General features: G+C 50.5%; 1 protein-coding gene across 12 annotated transcripts in view; it reads left to right on the top strand.

Moving 5' to 3' along the window:
- The window catches only part of Itpr1 (inositol 1,4,5-trisphosphate receptor type 1), a 315,448-nt gene that overhangs the window by 167,169 nt on the left and 130,575 nt on the right, over positions 1–17,704 (top strand). For all 12 annotated transcript variants that reach the window (XM_047534493.1, XM_047534490.1, XM_047534485.1 and 9 more), the window contains 9 exons: positions 1,280–1,445; positions 1,548–1,718; positions 2,219–2,281; positions 3,411–3,548; positions 6,124–6,249; positions 8,258–8,458; positions 10,550–10,801; positions 13,359–13,484; positions 15,371–15,499. In XM_047534493.1, coding sequence (XP_047390449.1) covers positions 1,280–1,445; positions 1,548–1,718; positions 2,219–2,281; positions 3,411–3,548; positions 6,124–6,249; positions 8,258–8,458; positions 10,550–10,801; positions 13,359–13,484; positions 15,371–15,499 — 1,372 coding nt within the window. The remainder of the gene's footprint in view (positions 1–1,279; positions 1,446–1,547; positions 1,719–2,218; positions 2,282–3,410; positions 3,549–6,123; positions 6,250–8,257; positions 8,459–10,549; positions 10,802–13,358; positions 13,485–15,370; positions 15,500–17,704) is intronic.

Genomic DNA, 17,704 nt, shown 5'->3' with positions numbered 1-17,704 from the left:
CCCCATCGCTGGAACCGGGCAGGGTAACAGTGTCCTCGATGCTGTAAGCCCTGGGAAGGTGGATTAGCCACATCTGTACAGGCTGCCGATAGAGCTCCTCAGGTGCAGACCTTGCTCTTCTGCAACTGACGGAGTGTTTGAGTTCAGCACGGTGACGCTCCCTTGGGTCACCTGACAGGTGGCTGTCCAGCCATACAGTGCCACGCTCTGTCCTCACTCTACTTTCCTCATTAGCTCCTCCGTTTTTTGTTCATTCGGTTGTAGACACGATATTGGTGCTGACACAATAGTTGACTAGCAGTGCCCAGTTGTGGGTGGTCCACAATTTAGTCCATGATGTGTTTGTTAATTCTTAGTTACAGTGTGTAACAGGATAAGTACAGAACAGAGTCATGGTTTGGGCACTTTTGTGTGCGTGTGTGTCTGTGTGTGTGTGTGTGTGTGTGTATGGTGTGGGGCATTGAATTCAGGGATGCTGTGCCACAGAGTCACATCCCCAGCCCTTTTTATTTTGAGACGGGTTATGTTGCAGAGGCTGACCTCAAACTTGTTATCCTCCTGCCTCAGCCTCCTGAGTCACTGGGAGTATAGGCGTGCACCGCTGTGCCCAACTTGCTCTGGGCACTTCTATGGTCATTTGAGACTGCCACAGTATGCAAGTGGATGATCTGTAGACTTGGTGTAAACATAGATATCTTAATAGCTACGAACTAGAAATTTTAAAAAGCTGGTCCTTTACCACAGGTGGTTTATCAAGCACTGAATCATAGCATCTTAAATAAAAAGTGGTAACTTACGGGAAACATCCATTTGCCCTTTTCAAACCAGAGATGAAGCACAGCAGCAGAACACTGTGACCCGGATGTCTGTAATCTGGTTGTCGTGCCAGTCTCGTTAGTTTGGTTTAAACTTGAACAGTTACACTAGACAAGTACGGCGGTCCACACCTGTAATGCCAGTGATTCTGCAGTCCAAGGCAGGAGGATCTTAGGTTCAAGGACAGCCACAGCAGCTCAGCAAGGCCCTGTCTCAGAATGAATGGACAGGGGACCAGGACACTGGGGATGTGACTCAATGGTAAAAAAAACAAAAAATCATTGACAGTAAGAACATCCTGATTGTCCCCTCCCCTCACGAAGTTGAAGACCAAGCAAGGCTCAGCACAAAAGGAGCTGCGTCAGGTGAAACCGAGCAGAGGGTAGAACTCTGGGCGCATCAGGGCCTGGGTGCGGGCCAGGCGTCGAGGTTCACAGGCTCTCCTCTCCCCTGTGTCCTGCAGCGAGGAGAACACCCCGCTGGACCTGGACGACCACGGCGGCAGAACCTTCCTCCGCGTGCTGCTCCACCTGACCATGCACGACTACCCGCCCCTGGTGTCCGGGGCCCTGCAGCTCCTCTTCCGGCACTTCAGTCAGAGGCAGGAGGTCCTGCAGGCCTTCAAGCAGGTAGTTCACGGGGCCAGCACGCGGTCTGCCTCCGGGAGGCCCGCATGGCCGCTGGGCTGCGTCCCTTCTGGCCCATGCGGCTGACGCCTGGTGTTTCTTAAGGTCCAGCTGCTGGTCACCAGCCAGGATGTGGACAACTACAAACAGATCAAACAAGACCTGGACCAGCTGCGGTCCATCGTGGAGAAGTCGGAGCTCTGGGTGTACAAGGGGCAAGGCCCCGACGAGGCCATGGACGGTGCATCTGGTGAGAACGAGCACAAGAAAACAGAGGTGAGAGCGGCAGAGGCCAGGGCCCCGCGGGTGGGCGGGCACAGGTGAGGCCCCGGGCGGTGGGCGGGCCTCTCCGGCCAGGGCGCTCCGGATTGGTCCTTGGATGCGAATGCAGATTGTAGGCGGGGCTTGCTGAAGATTTGCTTGTTCAGAAGTCGGGGTGGCAGCCGTTCTCCTAGGAAGCAAGGTACAAGATCAAAGGTTGGCTGTGTCTCCGGGCCACCGGGGCCACGCAGGAGAGGCCCGGGCGTGGAGGGAAGTCCCGCCACGTTTCCCTCCCGGACACCCCGGGGATTAAACCTGTTCTGCAGCCGTGGCCGGGCATCTCACTGTCGGGTGTAGACAGATGTCTTACAGGCCCAGCGTGACTGTTGGAAAACTCTGCACAACTCCCATTCTTCGTGAAAGGCGGTGCTCCCCCTAGCAGTCCACGCTCCCCCTAGCAGTCCACACTCCCCCAGAGCTGTGCAAACCACAGTTGTGTTCCTTTTGGTCCCTAGGAGGGGAACAAGTCAGAAAAGCACGAGAGCACCAGCAGCTACAACTACAGAGTGGTCAAGGAGGTAAGCCCCGCCCGCCTGGCCTCCCCTCTTCAGGCCACCCCCAAACAAAGTCGGCCTGTTCTCTCTGATGTGCGGATGCTTAGGGTCAGGATTTCACTGGATTAGAGAAGTGGGTGAAGGGAAGGGAGAGGAAGGGACCAGGAGAGACAGCGGAATGAGTGGGTCGTCACCGGTGCTCCCATGTGGACACAGGACCTGTGAAACTCCATCACACACAGCCACACGAATGGGAAGTTCTACTCATGTGTATGTCACATCAGAATACACTCTACCGTCAGGTATAACCAAAAAGAACAGCTAAAACAAAAGTGGATGATCCTCCAGGGAGCTCTAATTAGTGTGGTCCAGTCGAAGGCAGGAGCGCCTGCATTTTCTTCTTCATGTGAAACAAATGATTTTGTTTTTAGTTGCAGGTGGATACAATACCTCTAATTTTTTAAATTTGTTTTTAGTCGGAGGTGGATACCATACCTTTATTTTTTAATTTTTTTTTTAAATGTATTTCTATGTGGTGCTAAGGCTCGAACCCAGGGCCTCAGGCATGCTAGGTGAACACTCTACCACTGAGCCACAACCCCGGCCCCCTTCAAGTAAAATTGAACAGGGAGAAAGAGGAGGCCGGGGTCCAGCGCCCGTAGATCACAGCCTTAAATCCCAGGTCGAACGCGCCCTGCCATTTCTTTTGGTGAGGTGGGTTCCTGCCTTGAGAGGTGCAGCCTTTTTACAGGCACCCCGTGTTCCTGAAGCCGCGCCATCGATGCAGGATTAGCTGAGGTGATGACCAGGTGTCTGTCCACGCTTGGTCCGTGGTACCCCCAGAGACAGGCGCCGTCCTCTAGAAACCTGTGCCTCAGGTGCTTCAGAGTCGGCAGGAGCTTGGTCCTTTCTCACCCAGAGCCAGCTCTTCCCGCGTTTTGGGCCGTTTAGACCCCTCACAGGGTTTGCAGCGATCTCTCTGAAACCAGCCCCCTTGTCCTCGACGGCATAATCTGCTGATTCTGGGAGACACGTTCTGACGTGGATCTGGTCCTCCGGGGCCGCTGCCTGTTGTTTGGGTTGCTCACGTGTCAGGGCGCCGTCTCTTTCCGCTGTCACTCCCCGCGTGCTGAGGCTGCTGCTTCTCCCCCAGATCCTGATCCGGCTCAGCAAGCTCTGCGTGCAGGAGAGCGCCTCGGTGCGGAAGAGCAGGAAGCAGCAGCAGCGGCTGCTGCGGAACATGGGTGCCCACGCGGTGGTGCTGGAGCTGCTGCAGATCCCCTACGAGAAGGTGAGCCGGTCCCCGCGCAGGGCTGCTGCTCCGAGGCGTCCCCACCCTCCGTGACCGGGGACCCCCCGGGAAGACCGGCCAGGCGGCTCAGGTGTCATGACTCTAAAGCAGTTTCAGGCAGCTCGTGCGGAGCAGACCTGCCCCCGTACCATTTCTAAGAGTCTCTGGTCCTGTCGGGTTGCTGTAGATTGTCCTTGTAGTGGACGGGGATCGGATTTAGGGGAGCAGGTGCCCAGCTCCTCGGCATCTGGATTGCTGCGAAGCCCTTGTGAGAACATTCATTCAGTCCTGCAAGAGCCAGAGGGGCTTTGTGCTGTGCCCGTTTGACATGTAGAAACTGAGGCGTGCGCAGGTTCAGAGTCCAGGGGCCGTGACTCGGGTTTGTTGAGTTCACAGTGACTTCAGAGAGGCTGACTTGCTGGTGCAGGGTCCCCTGCCCACCGAGGGCCCACAGGCTCGCCTGAGCTCTTGTGGTCCTGCAGATGAGACGCGGATCCTCAGCAGCTCCCTTTAGATGAGGAGGCTCTGGTGGGGAGCGTCCGGATGACACAGAGGGCCAGCCGTGCTCCATCATCGAGTCGGGCCCTCTGCTGCAAACGTTCCAGGAAGCTCCTGCACAGAGCCCTCCTCCTCAGTCACAGGACCCTGTGACTTAGGTGGGTCAGGCACAGCTCTCAGCAGCCTCCAGTTCAGTGCCAGCTTAGTCCCCCGGTAGGACCATGCACAGCTGGCCTGCTGCTCCCATGGTGTGAGAGCCCATGAGGATGGACCCCGCAGGCCCACCTGCCTCCCGTGTGCAGGAGTCCACTGGCCCCGGCTGGTCCCCCCGTATCACGGGTTTGCTGGTGAGCAACCGACATCCGTGGAGCAGCGTCCATCTCCCTGCATCCGGGCTAGGCCGTGGCTTGTGGTTTAAAGGCACAGAGTGTGTGTGTGTCTTTGCTCACTTTGGGGTGGACATGGCCATCTCCATGCATGAGGACTGTGCAGGGAGCCCACCAGCAGGGAACCCCTTGTGATATGAGGTCTTCAAAGCTCATTTGCCTTGTAACAACCTGGATTCAAACCCGGAGGCTCCTGGGTGCCTCGACACCGGCAGAGCACGTCCCAGTGGGATGGGCAGGTGTGGTGCTGTTGAAGGTGCCTGCTGTCCACCGGCAGCGGCCGTCTGTCCCGAGCCCTCTGACTTCTTCCAACGGGAAGGTTGCCTCCCCTCCACTCCCGTCCATCAGGGACGGATTTAATGCCCACCGTGCCCCCTGGGGCTTGTCGTTCAGATCCCGTATCCTTCTCCTGTTGTTGTGCGATGGTCAAAGCTAGTTGCTGAGATTCCTTCTGTCACTTGTTCCTGATGGGAACGTCCTGTTTTCTCACAGGGTTATTTTTCTGACCAGAGGTGAGAAAACCATAAATACGGGTCAGACATAGCCACCGTCTGTGTCTGCACATGCCAGAGTGACAGCTGCACTTTGGAATTGTTACCTGAGTACTTTCACTACTTGATTTTGCTTCTTGACCCACTAAGCCTAAAATATTGACTGTCTTGCCCTTTCAGAAAAACTTGACTGACCTCAGTCTAATCCAGAACCAATGGCCAACATTATGTGCTTTTAGTATCTGTTTTAGAGATAAGGGAACAGGCACAGAGAGTTTATGTAACTTGCTCCGGGTCACACAGCAAGAGAGTTGTCAAGCTGGGATAAGAGCAAAAGAGTTGTTTTCCAGGCCCGTGTTCCTCATCGCCATACTCTCCTGCCTTTGAGATGGGGTGATGGATGTGAGATGTCTTAGGGGACTGTTGGGGGCTGTGAGAATCTGAAGGACGATTTCCATTGTAGGGACTCTCATTCTGGTTTTGCTCTCTTAAATGTTTTCTGACTTAGAATTGGGCAGAATGAGAATTGGCTTTATATGCTTGTCTTATCACAGGATATTTGACTTTTTACAAGCACGGACTTTTTAATACATGAGATACTTCTGTTACATAGAATGAGAGTCACGTGATCTTGTGTGTGAGCATCACATCCCGTGCACGTGGAATGCGGGGGAAGGTCCTGTCCCATTTTGCGGGGGAAATGCTCAGTCCTGGGTTTAAGAAGCCTGCCCGAGGTGACAGGAGGTCCGGCAGGTGCTCGTGGTCTAGTTTTGCCGTAGGACATTTCCGCTCTGTCCTGTCACCTGCTTCTGGACATTAACGTGCCTCTGACAGGTTGGGAACTTAAAAAGCTGTGCCCAGAAGCTGGGGACGTGAGCACCCGGCACCCGGGAGGAGGTCTGCCCTGGCCTGCTGTCCTCCTGCTTGCAGAAGTGAGGTTCAGAAGCTACAGCGTGGCTCGGCAGCGGAATCCTGTGCCCTGTGGCCTTTGTCCTGAGCACAGTCTTTCTGTGCCCAAGGCTAGTGGGAGGGAATTCCACGCATCCGTGAGGCTGCCTCTCGGGGCGGGCGGCGCCTCGGAGTTCACACTGAGCAGGCCCTCAGAGTCGCCGGATTCCGCCTTCTTGGGAGGTGTTGGAGTGCAAGTGGGCACTCCCGCCTGGCCTGGCCATCAGTGCTGTCCTCCTCTGTCCCCCGCAGGCTGAAGACACCAAGATGCAGGAGATAATGAGGCTGGCTCATGAATTTTTGCAGAACTTCTGTGCAGGCAACCAGCAGAATCAGGCCTTGCTGCATAAACACATAAACCTGTTCCTCAACCCAGGGGTAAGACTGGAGGCTGGGGTAAGACTGGAGGCCATCTGCGGACCTGCTGGGAGGGGCTGGAACAGCTTGTCCTGCTGCTGGGGACTTGTGATGCGGCGTTTGTTCCACAGGGGAACATTTTGACCAGCTGACAGGAAGATGTAAATGTTCCCCATATTTTGAGGATAGGAGAGGGGTGCAGGGGAGGGGAGAAGGGAGGGAAGCCATAGGTGCAAAGGAAGATATATTTCTGATTTTTTTTTTCCTAATTACATCCCTTATTGTATCAAACTTAGCAATATGGAAATGCTAAGTCTCACTCCCTAGCCAAATGCATAACAGAGCTACATAAAACTTCTGTATTCCATTTGAGTTTGTTAAATACATATTTCAAGATATATTAAATATGCATTACACATTTAAAAATATTTATAAATATGTTACATATGTATTGCACGTTTTTAAATAGTACCTAATCTTGCATTTCCTTTTTTTTAATTTAATACACAATGGCTCCCTTTGCAGATCAACTCTATAAATTTTTCTCATTCTTTTTGGTGGCTAGACAATATTCCATTAAATGACTGTAGCTTTTTAAAAACTATTGCTGTATTAATGGGTAATGAGGCCATTTATAATTTTAGGTTTTGTAAACAATACTGCAGAGGACATCTGCGTACATGTACACAGTAGCACTCGAGGTTTCCAGAAAAAATGATTGCTGGATTGCAGGGTGATATTACTTGTTTACCTTGTTAAGAAAAAGAAAAGGCAAAAAAGATAAAAAGATTGACTGAGTGTGGAGGCCAATGCCCGTAATTCCAGTGGCTTGGGAGGCTGAGGCAGGAGGATCACAAGTTCAAAAGTAGCCTCAGCTATTTAGTGAGACCCTATCTCAAAATTAAAAAATAAAAAAAGGACTCAGTGCTTAAGCACCTCTGAGTTCAATCCCTGGTACCAAAATAAAAATAAAAATAAAGAGATCGAAGCCCCTACCTCTCTCCAACCATAAAAACTCAGTAATTGTGCATCAAGGGTCTCAAAGAAAGCTACTGAAAGATAACACAGGAATTTCTCATGACCGTATGATAAGCCAAGTTTTTTTTACACAGTGTGCATAGATCACTAATTATAAAGGAAAAGACTGATAAGTTGGAGTTTGTTAAAATTTAAGTTCTGGTCACCAGATGTCACCACTAAGAACATCTTGGTGTTTCTAGTCGTGAGCCAGAGAACGGGACAGGACATCCCAATGCTCACGTTCACAAAGAGTCCATGTGCAGAGCATCCATAACCAATCCAGAAAGGTCAACAAGGGGAACACCGTACCACCCACTTACAAAGACTGGCAAAGCACGCGAGTGGAACTCGTTAGTAGAGAAAGTTGAAATGGCCAATGGATAGGACGTACTATGAGTTGAGTCATCAAATGCAGATTTATCTGGTGCCTCTGCGCACTGTAAGGTAGGACTGCAGTTAAAAAGCCTGGTGATAAAGCACCTTAGGAGTGGGAATGGCAGTGGAGCACAGATGGGTACCATCTCTCAAAAGCCATTGACAGCATCTTCTGAAGCCCAACATGTTCATATCCCATGATTTGAATTCTGCTCTTGGGTGTGAACCCAACAGAAATGTGTGGTGGTCAGATCATGGGGTGGGTGTGGAGAAGGTCTCTCTCCCTGTCATCCATTTAGCTGGATGCTATTGGGTTGTTTGTTTCTCTGTGCGCTGATTTATCTTAGAAAAAGCTGACTAGCCAGGCCCATGGCACATGCCTGCCATTCCAGTGGCTCGGGAGGCTGAGGCAGGAGGATCACAAGTTCAGCCTCAGCAACTTAGTGAGGCCCTAAGCAACTCAGCAAGACCCTGTCTCAGAAAAAAAAAAAAAAAAAAGACTTGGAGGGTGGGAAAGCAGGACCGGGAAGCATCTCCAGGGGCTGAGCACCACCCTCTGCGTGTTTTTCACGGGCTCCGGTGGCTCCCACCGACCTGTGCCGGCCTCCTCCTGACCGTCCCTCTCCCGTGGCAGATCCTGGAGGCTGTGACCATGCAGCACATCTTCATGAACAACTTCCAGCTGTGCAGTGAGATCAACGAGAGGGTGGTCCAGCACTTCGTCCACTGCATAGAGACCCACGGCCGGAACGTCCAGTACATCAAGTTCCTACAGACCATCGTCAAGGCGGAAGGGAAATTCATCAAGAAGTGCCAGGACATGGTCATGGCTGAGGTGACGATCACACACGCTTCTGGGGACCTCCGTGTGGGAATGTAAAAGGGGCCCGGTCCTCACTGTGGACTGTGTCCCCGGCTGTGGGAGGGCAGCTTGTCACTGTGCGAAGGTCCCAGTCTGTCTGTGGGCTGGGGCAGGACTCTGATCCGGGTTTTCATTGCAGTGAAGCTGTTAATTCTACGGATGTCGACTTGCATCCTTGAGAGGAAAGTGGAAGAGAAACAGAAAACCAAGAATATCTCGAATGGGAGTTCAGTGTGGTTAGGACCCGGGAAGCCAGTGCGGCTTTCCCGCTCATGGATTATGACTTTATTTATAGTTACATGATTCGTTACCTTGAATTTTTTCTTTTTGTTACCAAGGATTGAACTCAGCGGTGCTTCACCGCGAGCCACATCCCCAGCCCTGTTTTGTATTTTATTTAGAGACAGGGTCTCACTGAGTTGCTCAGGGCCTCGCTTTTGCTGAGGCTGGCTTTGAACTCGCCATCCTCCTGACTCAGCCTCCTGAGCCACTGGGATGACGGGCGTGCACCCCGGCGCCCGGCTGTCTCAGATCATTCTGTCAGATCATAACTGCGGTGTATTTAGTCCTTTCACCGGAGAAAAAATGAAATCTTCAGTCAACTCAGTAACATTTGGATTTCTAACCCCGTCTACTTTTCTGATTCTGGTGGCACCAGAATGGCGTGCTCAGGAGAGTGGGCTTAGCGAGGACAGAGAGGCTGCTGTCCTGGCTGTGTGACTTGGGTCATGTTCCCTGGCATCTCAGTGAGCATTCCCGCAAAGTGAATTACAGTGTAGTTCACTCGGAAGAGTTAGTGAGTGGATTAAACCAAATGACGATGACAGTGGTAGCTGACTTCTACTAGAAGCCAGCCGTACTCTGCATATGGTCTGAGCCATTTGCATGCAATAATTTCCTTATTCTGTACAACAGCACCCTGAGCCAGAGACTGCATTTGTCCCCGTTTTTATTTGCAAAGAAACTGAGGCACAGCAAGATTAGGTCATGCATCCATTTCAGTCAGCTTTTTCACTGCTGCGACTGAAAGACCTGACAAGAACAGTTAGAGGAGGAAGAGTTTATTCGGGGACTCGTGGGTTCAGAGGTCTCAGTCCATAGAAGGCCGGCTCCATTCTTTGGGGCCTGAGGTGAGGCAGGGCATCATGGTGGAAGAGTGTGTTGGAGCAAAGCAGCTCAGGACATGGCACCAGGAAGCAGAGAGAGAGAGAGAGAGAGAGAGAGAGAGAGAGAGAGAGAGAGAGAGAGAGACTAAGCTCGGCTCACAGAATACATGCCCCAAAGGCACACACCCTACCTGCCTGCAAGCACAGATCCTTTACTCTCCATCAGTGGATTAACTCACTGATGAGGTTAAGCCTCTTACAACACAGTCATTTCACCTCTGAACTCTCTTGCATTGTCTCGTGTGAGCTTTTGGGGGACACCTCATAGTTAAGTCATAGCACCATCTACAGAATCTATCTTGCTTTCCAACACATAGAGTATAAAAGTCAGTTGTTATAAATAAGTGAAATGGACCTTATTTCTCCTGACTTCTGCTGCAGCCCTTTTGGGATCTTCTGTAACTCACCTAGTGCTGAAAGCTATGTATTCATAGATTGACGATGAACCGTGTCCTAGAGACTGGTTATAAACAGGAGTGCTGAGGCCTTTTGGCGAATGTTGAAAGGATATCTGAATTAGGAGTACGTAATCTGAGATCGAAGGGATAAGACGGTAGATGAAAGACTTGAACAGCTGCTTTGTACAGGATAAGAAGGAGAGGAAACCTTTAAAATAGGAAAACCAGAGCCTCACCACTAGGTTTGGAAACACAGGTGCGAGTTTGCAAGCTGTCTGGCGGCTCCATTGCATACGTGGTGGGTAGACCCTCAGGTCCCCTAAGATTTTTAAATAGTATAAATACTGAGGTATTTCCGTCTGCATGGGCTAAAAGGAGAATTGAGGAGATTTTTAGTTGGTTACAGGCCCCGGGGGTCGGGGACGGGAAAGGCCCAAGAGCATCCCTCCTCCCCGGCACGTGGCATCGCGTACGGCCGCCGAGCCCTGCTCTCTCCGCAGCTGGTCAACTCGGGAGAAGACGTGCTGGTGTTCTACAACGACAGAGCCTCCTTCCAGACTCTGATCCAGATGATGCGGTCGGAGCGGGACCGGATGGACGAGAACAGCCCCCTCATGTACCACATCCACCTGGTGGAGCTGCTGGCCGTGTGCACCGAGGGCAAGAACGTGTACACGGAGATCAAGTGCAACTCCCTGCTGCCGCTGGACGACATCGTCCGCGTGGTCACCCACGAGGACTGCATCCCCGAGGTGAGGCTCCGTGCAGCCCCGGCCCGGCGCCGTGGGTCCTTGGCGGTTTGCAGACCTGCACCGGTTTTGCAGAGGGACCCCATACTGCTGGAGCCACGGCTGCCCGAGCGTGGGTTTTGCAGGAACAGAACCCGGGGAGAGTCCATCTCTCTCTCTGTCCCCTCCGGTGGGGAGAAGCCTCAGCTCTGAGGAGCTGGCTCAGCCTGTCGGGCAGAGGGGACACGCCCTGGACGAATTTCTGGCCCAGGGAGGAGGAGAGGGCTGAGATGCGCGCAGGGCACCTGAGTGTCACTGATCTTTGTCCAGAAGTCAATCCTTTAAAATGAAAACCGATGACAGAAACGGTGAATGGCCCCAATGAAAACCTTAGGAATAACAGGGGACCTGTGAGATCATTAAAATGACACAGAACTCCACCGCGCGTGACCAGCGCCTGCTAAGATCTGAGGCCCACCCTACCAGACCTGCTTTTCCCTCTTCACAGAAAAAGGGGTCATACCGGCTGTGTTTTCTCCTAGAATGTCTGAGAAGACATAGTCTTGGTTTATATTAAAAACTGAAAATGGATGTGTAGCATATGGTGCATGTGAAATATATATACTATTATGTTTTTAGGTATCAAATATACTTTTTTCAGATTTTTTTGCAAAAAAAAAATGCATTTTAAAAACTTTATCAAAATGATAAAGGGGTTAACCGTGACATGTCTCCTAATCAGTTCCCTCCACCCACCACACAGAAAACAATTATTTTCTTATGGATCCTCTAGTGTTTTGTGAATAAGTATATATATATTGAATACATATATATTATATATATTTTATATGGTCAATGAATATATAGGTATATGTACATAGGCATGCTTTATTTGCCACCTCCTCTTTTTTTTAATACAAAAGGTGACATTCTGGACACTGTTCTGTCCCTAACACTATATAATAGGCTTCTTTCCATATCAGCCTATGGGCATAACAGTCAAGTGCTCTGTACATATCTTAGCCCACTCCTCTTTTTTTTATTTTTTAAAAAATTTTTAAATTAAAAAAAAAATTTTAGTTGTAGATGGACACAGTACCTTTATTTTTATTTTATTGTATGTGCTGCTGAGATCGAACCAACCCAGCGCCTCCTTCATGCTAAGCAAGCGCTCTACCACTGAGCCACAACCCCAGCCCCACATTCCTGTTTTATATTTGCATAAAATCCCACTGTACAGCTGTGCCGTGGTTGTCCTGAGTGTGAAACTAACTCAGGATAGAGCAGGTACTAGCAATTATGAGAAGAACAAGACAAGATTGCTTTCTTCCTGACAGACTTGGTCACAACGTTACGTTTCTAAACATTTAGATTCTCGTATAACTGATCGATGAAAACTGCAGTTCTGCAGTTTTAACTTACATTTCTTTTAGGCATAAGGGAGATGTAGCGTACTAAAACTAGTACGAGAGTCAGGTGTGGCGGGGCACGCCTGTAATCCCAGCGACGTGGGAGGCTGAGGCAGGAGGATCGCAAGTTCAAAGCCAGCCTCAGCAACTTAGCAAGGCCCTAAGCAACTCAGTGAGACCCTGTCTCTAAATAAAATATAAAAAATGGCTGGGGATGTGACTCAGTGATTGAGCACCCTGGGGTTAAATTACCAGTCATATGATAATTGTCATTATCATAATGCTTTTAATTTCTGTGTCCTTGATGCTTACTAAATGAGCTCAAACCCCTTTCCCTGTGTCTCTTTAGATGTATAATATTTCTTTTCAGTTTATTTAGTTGTAGATGGATACAATACCTTTATTTAATTTATTTTTTTATGCAGTGCTGAGGATCAAACCCAGCACCTCACACGTTCTAGACAAGAGCTCTAGCCCTGAGCCACAACCCCAGCCCTGAGGTAGATAATACTGCTTTAGGAAAACATTCTAGGGCTGGGGTTGTGGCTCAGTGGCAGACCACTTGCCTAGTATGTGTGAGGCACTGGGTTCAATTCTCAGCACTGCATGTAAATAAATAAGTAAAATTTACACAAGGTCCATCAACAACTAATAAAAATATTTTTTAAAAAGAAAACATTCGGCCACATTTTTTCTGTTTGCTCTTGGGATGTCCGTCTCAGGTGCTGACCTAGATTTTCTTCCTTGGCTCAAGCATTGCAATCACCTCTCAGTCTGGCCCACCTCTTTGAATGGTGCCTTCTTAATGTTTTTGTTCGTGCATTATAATCATACATAATAGGTGGGTTCATTTTGACTTGTTCATAAATGCATATGACATAATTTGCTCCATTTCAGTCCCCAGCAGAAGTTCTCAATTTTAATGTAGTCACACTTGTCCCCCTCAGAAGTCATGAATGCCCCCTCTTTCCTAGAGCTTGATGCTTTTGAATTTTCTCATTATATAATTTTATAATCATAAATCGGGAATATTAAAAAAAAAATCACAGAAACGAAAACCTGGGGAAAACGGACGGATCTCGACCCGGGTTTCTCACTTGGAAGCCGAGTCCGCCGGTGAGTTCTCCGTCCGTCCACCACGATGAGCCCCCAAAGCTGGTTTCCGCCTGCAGGTTAAAATCGCCTACATCAACTTCCTGAACCACTGCTACGTGGACACAGAGGTGGAGATGAAGGAGATCTACACCAGCAACCACATGTGGAAGCTGTTCGAGAATTTCCTGGTGGACATCTGCAGGGTGAGTCTGCAGAACTGAGGAGGCAGAGGTGCAGACAGGAGGGAAACCGGCACGTCCTTGTCGCTCTCGTTCCTGGAGTCTGTGGCTCTTTGCTTGGGTCTCTTTCCTTCCCGTCCTTTTAACTGAGGACACATTTGATTTATTAGGCTCTAGGAGGACCTTCCAGCTGGGTCTGTGGGTGATGACCTGGGACCGTTAGGGTGAAGTTCGTAGGGACTCTTTCCCCTGACGGTCCATCTGTGCTTGGGGACACTTCCCTGAACTTGAGCGTCTGTCCCATGCAGTATGGTGTTGAGGGTCTGCAGAGCTGGTCACCTTCTCTCTCTTGCCTGTCCCCCAGAGGCAGGGTGGACCTCAGGACACTTACATGGTTTTGCCCTGAGCTTAATATTTATTCTCAATATCTCCCAGTCTTTTAATCCCCCCAGTCCAGGGTTTGGGGCTTAGGCTTGGCGGTCCCCTGTGTGTCTTTAAACCTGGCCTTTTAGCGTTTCTGTAGAAGACCGGTCAGTGTCCTGGGCTGTCTGTCTCTGTCGTGAGGACTCAGCAGCCCTGGCTGCCTGAACCCGTGGGGTGGCTGGTGTTCCTATAAACCTTATTTATTAAGACAGCCACTGGCCCTTGATCTGCTGACCCCTCCATTAAATTGTTCAGAAATGCTGTGAAACCACTTCTTCACTTGATTCTGCACAGGGATTCTGAAACCACCCAGCATTAAGATTACAGCATGACTGTCTATTAATGAACCTTGATTTTTTTAATCCATTATTTAAAAATTGCAATCAGTTTTATATCTGAAATTATAGGGCTTCTAATTCTAATAATCAAAACTATTCTCTAGTCCTATAAATGGCTAATCTTATTTTTTTTTGCACAGTTGATAGATGTTTATTTTGGAAAAACAGTAATTGATTAAAGTAATTCAGCAGAGCCTGCTAATGAAAGCCAGTGGTTTTACTGCCAGTATTTTTTATAGTATATTTGAAAATATCATCTGCATAATTTTCTTGGTGGTTATTATAGAGATTACAATACACTTAGGTAAACTGTCAGAATCGTAAATGGCTATAATCTTATTCTAAGCAGCAAAATTTAAGTAGCCACAGGGGGACATCTCAGGGGTCTGCTCACCCTAAAACCTGGCTAGTCGGTCAAACACTGGTTTAACAGGAGGCGAGATCATGTGGCAGCCAATAGGAATAACCAAATCACAAGTGCGTGTTCCACAGTTTTCCAGTTTTCCTGCAGGATTTACTCCGGCATCTTGGTTTTGAGTGACAGTTACCATGGCAACGCCCATACTCCTGAATTGTAGCCCACCATCAGTTTTGTTTTTTTAAATATTTTTTTTAGTTGTAGATGGACACAGTGCCTTTATTTTATTTATTTATTTTCATGTGGTGCTGAGGATGGAACCCAGTGCCAGGCCCGAGCTGTGCCACTGAGCCACAGCCCCTGGCCGGGGCCACTCTTTTAAACTGGGAATCTCAGTGAAATTTGAATTGAATGACAGACTATGTTAGGACCAGAGCCCACAGGACCTCAGGCTTGTTCCAGACCCTCTCCATTATCTGGAGCGGGGATGGCGCCCTAACCTAGCTGAACGCCTTTCTCAGGAGGGTAGTTCACCCCGTGGGGCAGGGGGAAATCCAGACCCCTGTGGATCCTCTGCCGCAGCTGCTCTAGGGGGTCTTAGGCCCGCTAGGCCCAGGCAGCCCCTTCCCGCCTGGCCTTCTGTGACTCTGCGCGACACCTTCCTTTCCACCCTGCATTGCCGTTCCCTCGTAGAGGGGTGGGTGCCTCTGGCCTGGCGTTGTGGAGGGTGGGCGGCGGGAAGGGCCTGCGGTCGTGCAGGGGTTGGCTCTGAGCGCCTGCTCGTCTTCCAGGCCTGCAACAACACGAGCGACCGGAAGCACGCGGACTCGATCCTGGAGAAGTACGTCACGGAGATCGTGATGAGCATCGTGACCACCTTCTTCAGCTCGCCCTTCTCGGACCAGAGCACCACTCTGCAGGTGAGAGCGCGGGCGCGCCCTCTGCCGAGCTTCAGGAGGCGCTGTCCTCCGCGGGGCGGTCCCCAGGTGCCCGGGGTAGAGAGGGGCCCACCTCTGCGGCAGCAGGACTGGCCCCAGGACTGGCCGCCACCCCATTCCAAAACCCCACGGATGCTGCGTCACTTCTGCCAATGGCACCCAGACGCACGCCTCCCGCGGATCTGAAATCACCTCCGCGTCGCTCTGACGCTCACCACTGTGGGAAGGGCTGTGCCGCAGGAGGAGAGAGCGGACGTGGGACGTTTCATGGAGTAGTTTCAGCCACTGGCCTTAGAGTCTGCAGACGCAGGCCGGGATTGGGAGGCCTGACGCCCCGAGGATGTTTCTCACCACCGTGGCTCTCTTGGTCGTAGGGTTCCTTGGGTTATTTTTTGAACTGGGGTCAGACCAGGGCCTCACTTGGTAGAGCACCACTGAGCACCATCCCAGGGCTGGGTATTGGTTTGTTATTTCCTTAAATCCCTTTTCCCCTTTCAGTCTTTCGCTCCCTCCCTCCAGTCTTAGGGAAGAACCTCTCAAACAAGTGCTAGCTTAGCGCCTCTGTTTAAAGCAGAAACACCCGGAACTCCCCCTTGTAAGCTGGGGCGTACACCTAGAGTTCATCAGGAGCCCTGTGTGGCTGGAGTGGGAAGCTGATGAGCTGGGACCGCAGGGCTGCTAGTTGCCCAGCTCCACGGGCACCGTTCCCAGGGAATTCTCTCCAGATGGCGCCTCTTGCATTTGTGCAGTGTACGACCCTGCACCCTTCCACAGTGATTCTCAGTGCACTCAAGCCTGGAATCCAGATCTACTGGATGTTCATGCTGTAGTTTTCCCTTGAAAATATCACTGTTATTTTCCAAGGGAAAAGCAATCCAGGGTCCATAAGGCTCACTGTTGCCTTTACTAGGTACCCTGTGCTCCAGACAGTGCGAGAAGAGGTCACGGGAGCCGCAAGGACGGGGATCAGCTCTGTCTAGATGCCAGGTGGCATAACCGTGCCTTGGGGCCTGGGTCGTCTGACTCTGCAGGTTGATTATACAGCGTTCAGTGAAGTACATTCTCCTAAGAACTGAGGGAGATCGTTTTTCTAATTTATTTTAGAAACAGGCTCCAGCAGTTAATCAAAGTAGCTCAGGTGTAGTGCCGCCTTTGGAGTGTCTGCAGGTGGGTTCCGAGCTGCAGGGGAGTCGGCGCTCCTGAGATGCCCAGCGCGCTCACGAGATGCTTGCGCCGAGGGGCCAGTCAGGAGAGCTGCTTCTTGGTTAGCAGGTTGTAGTCCCTTCTCTTGTAGAGTGACAGTTACCATGGCAATGCCCACACTCCTGTGAACTGGGAAACAGCATTGCAAAACCAGGATGTGGGAGTGAATCCTGCAGGAAGATTGGAAAACTGTGGAACACGCACTTGTGATTTGGCTCTTCCTGCTGACTGCCACATGATCTCGCCGCCTCCTCCTGGTGAACCAGTGTTTGCCCGACTATGAGGAGAAGTAGATCCCAGCCACTCAGGAGACGGAGGCAGGAGGATCACAGATTTGAGGCCAGCCTCAGCAACTGTCTCAAAAAAGGATGAGGCTCAGTCATAAGGTGGCCCTGGGTTCAATCCCCGGTGCAAAAAAAGAGAGAAAAGTAAATCTTCAGCATAATAAATGCTCTGAATCCCTAGCGAGACTTGGGGTGTCCACATGCAGTTAGAATACAAAGTCTGATTTTTTAAGAGGCGGCTTGTGGATTTCTGAAACACTTCCTGAGTCCCCTTTGGGTTGCCCATCAGACTTCTTCTGTTGAAAGACTGTCTTATCTCCCTAGCAAGTGCCCCCCTCATCCTGCCCCACGTTGGCGAGGGAGAAAGTGGTGAACTTGGGTTTGACGTAGTGTGTTCAGTGTGCGAGGGGAAGGTCCAGGAGGCAGCCGGGGGTGTGGAATTCCCGGAGGAAGAGCGGAAGTTTGGAGGACGGTGTTGGGTTCAGAACTCTGTCCTGCCGTCTGAACTTGGGTAGGGCACTAAACTTGAAAACCTCTTTTCTTATATCTCCAAACAAGGATATAGCATCAACCTTGCACGTTATAGTAAGAATTAGATCTTACAGTGTGATGTCCGGTCCACAGTAGGTGATTTAGACACAGTAGCTTGTTCTAGTTCTGGCTAGACCGTGAGCTTCAGAAAGGTAGTTATGCCTAACGT

The sequence above is a fragment of the Sciurus carolinensis genome, chromosome 19 (genome assembly GCF_902686445.1).
Source record: "Sciurus carolinensis chromosome 19, mSciCar1.2, whole genome shotgun sequence".
NCBI classification, from domain to species: Eukaryota; Metazoa; Chordata; class Mammalia; order Rodentia; family Sciuridae; genus Sciurus; species Sciurus carolinensis.
This window is presented reverse-complemented; position numbering and strand designations above follow the sequence as displayed.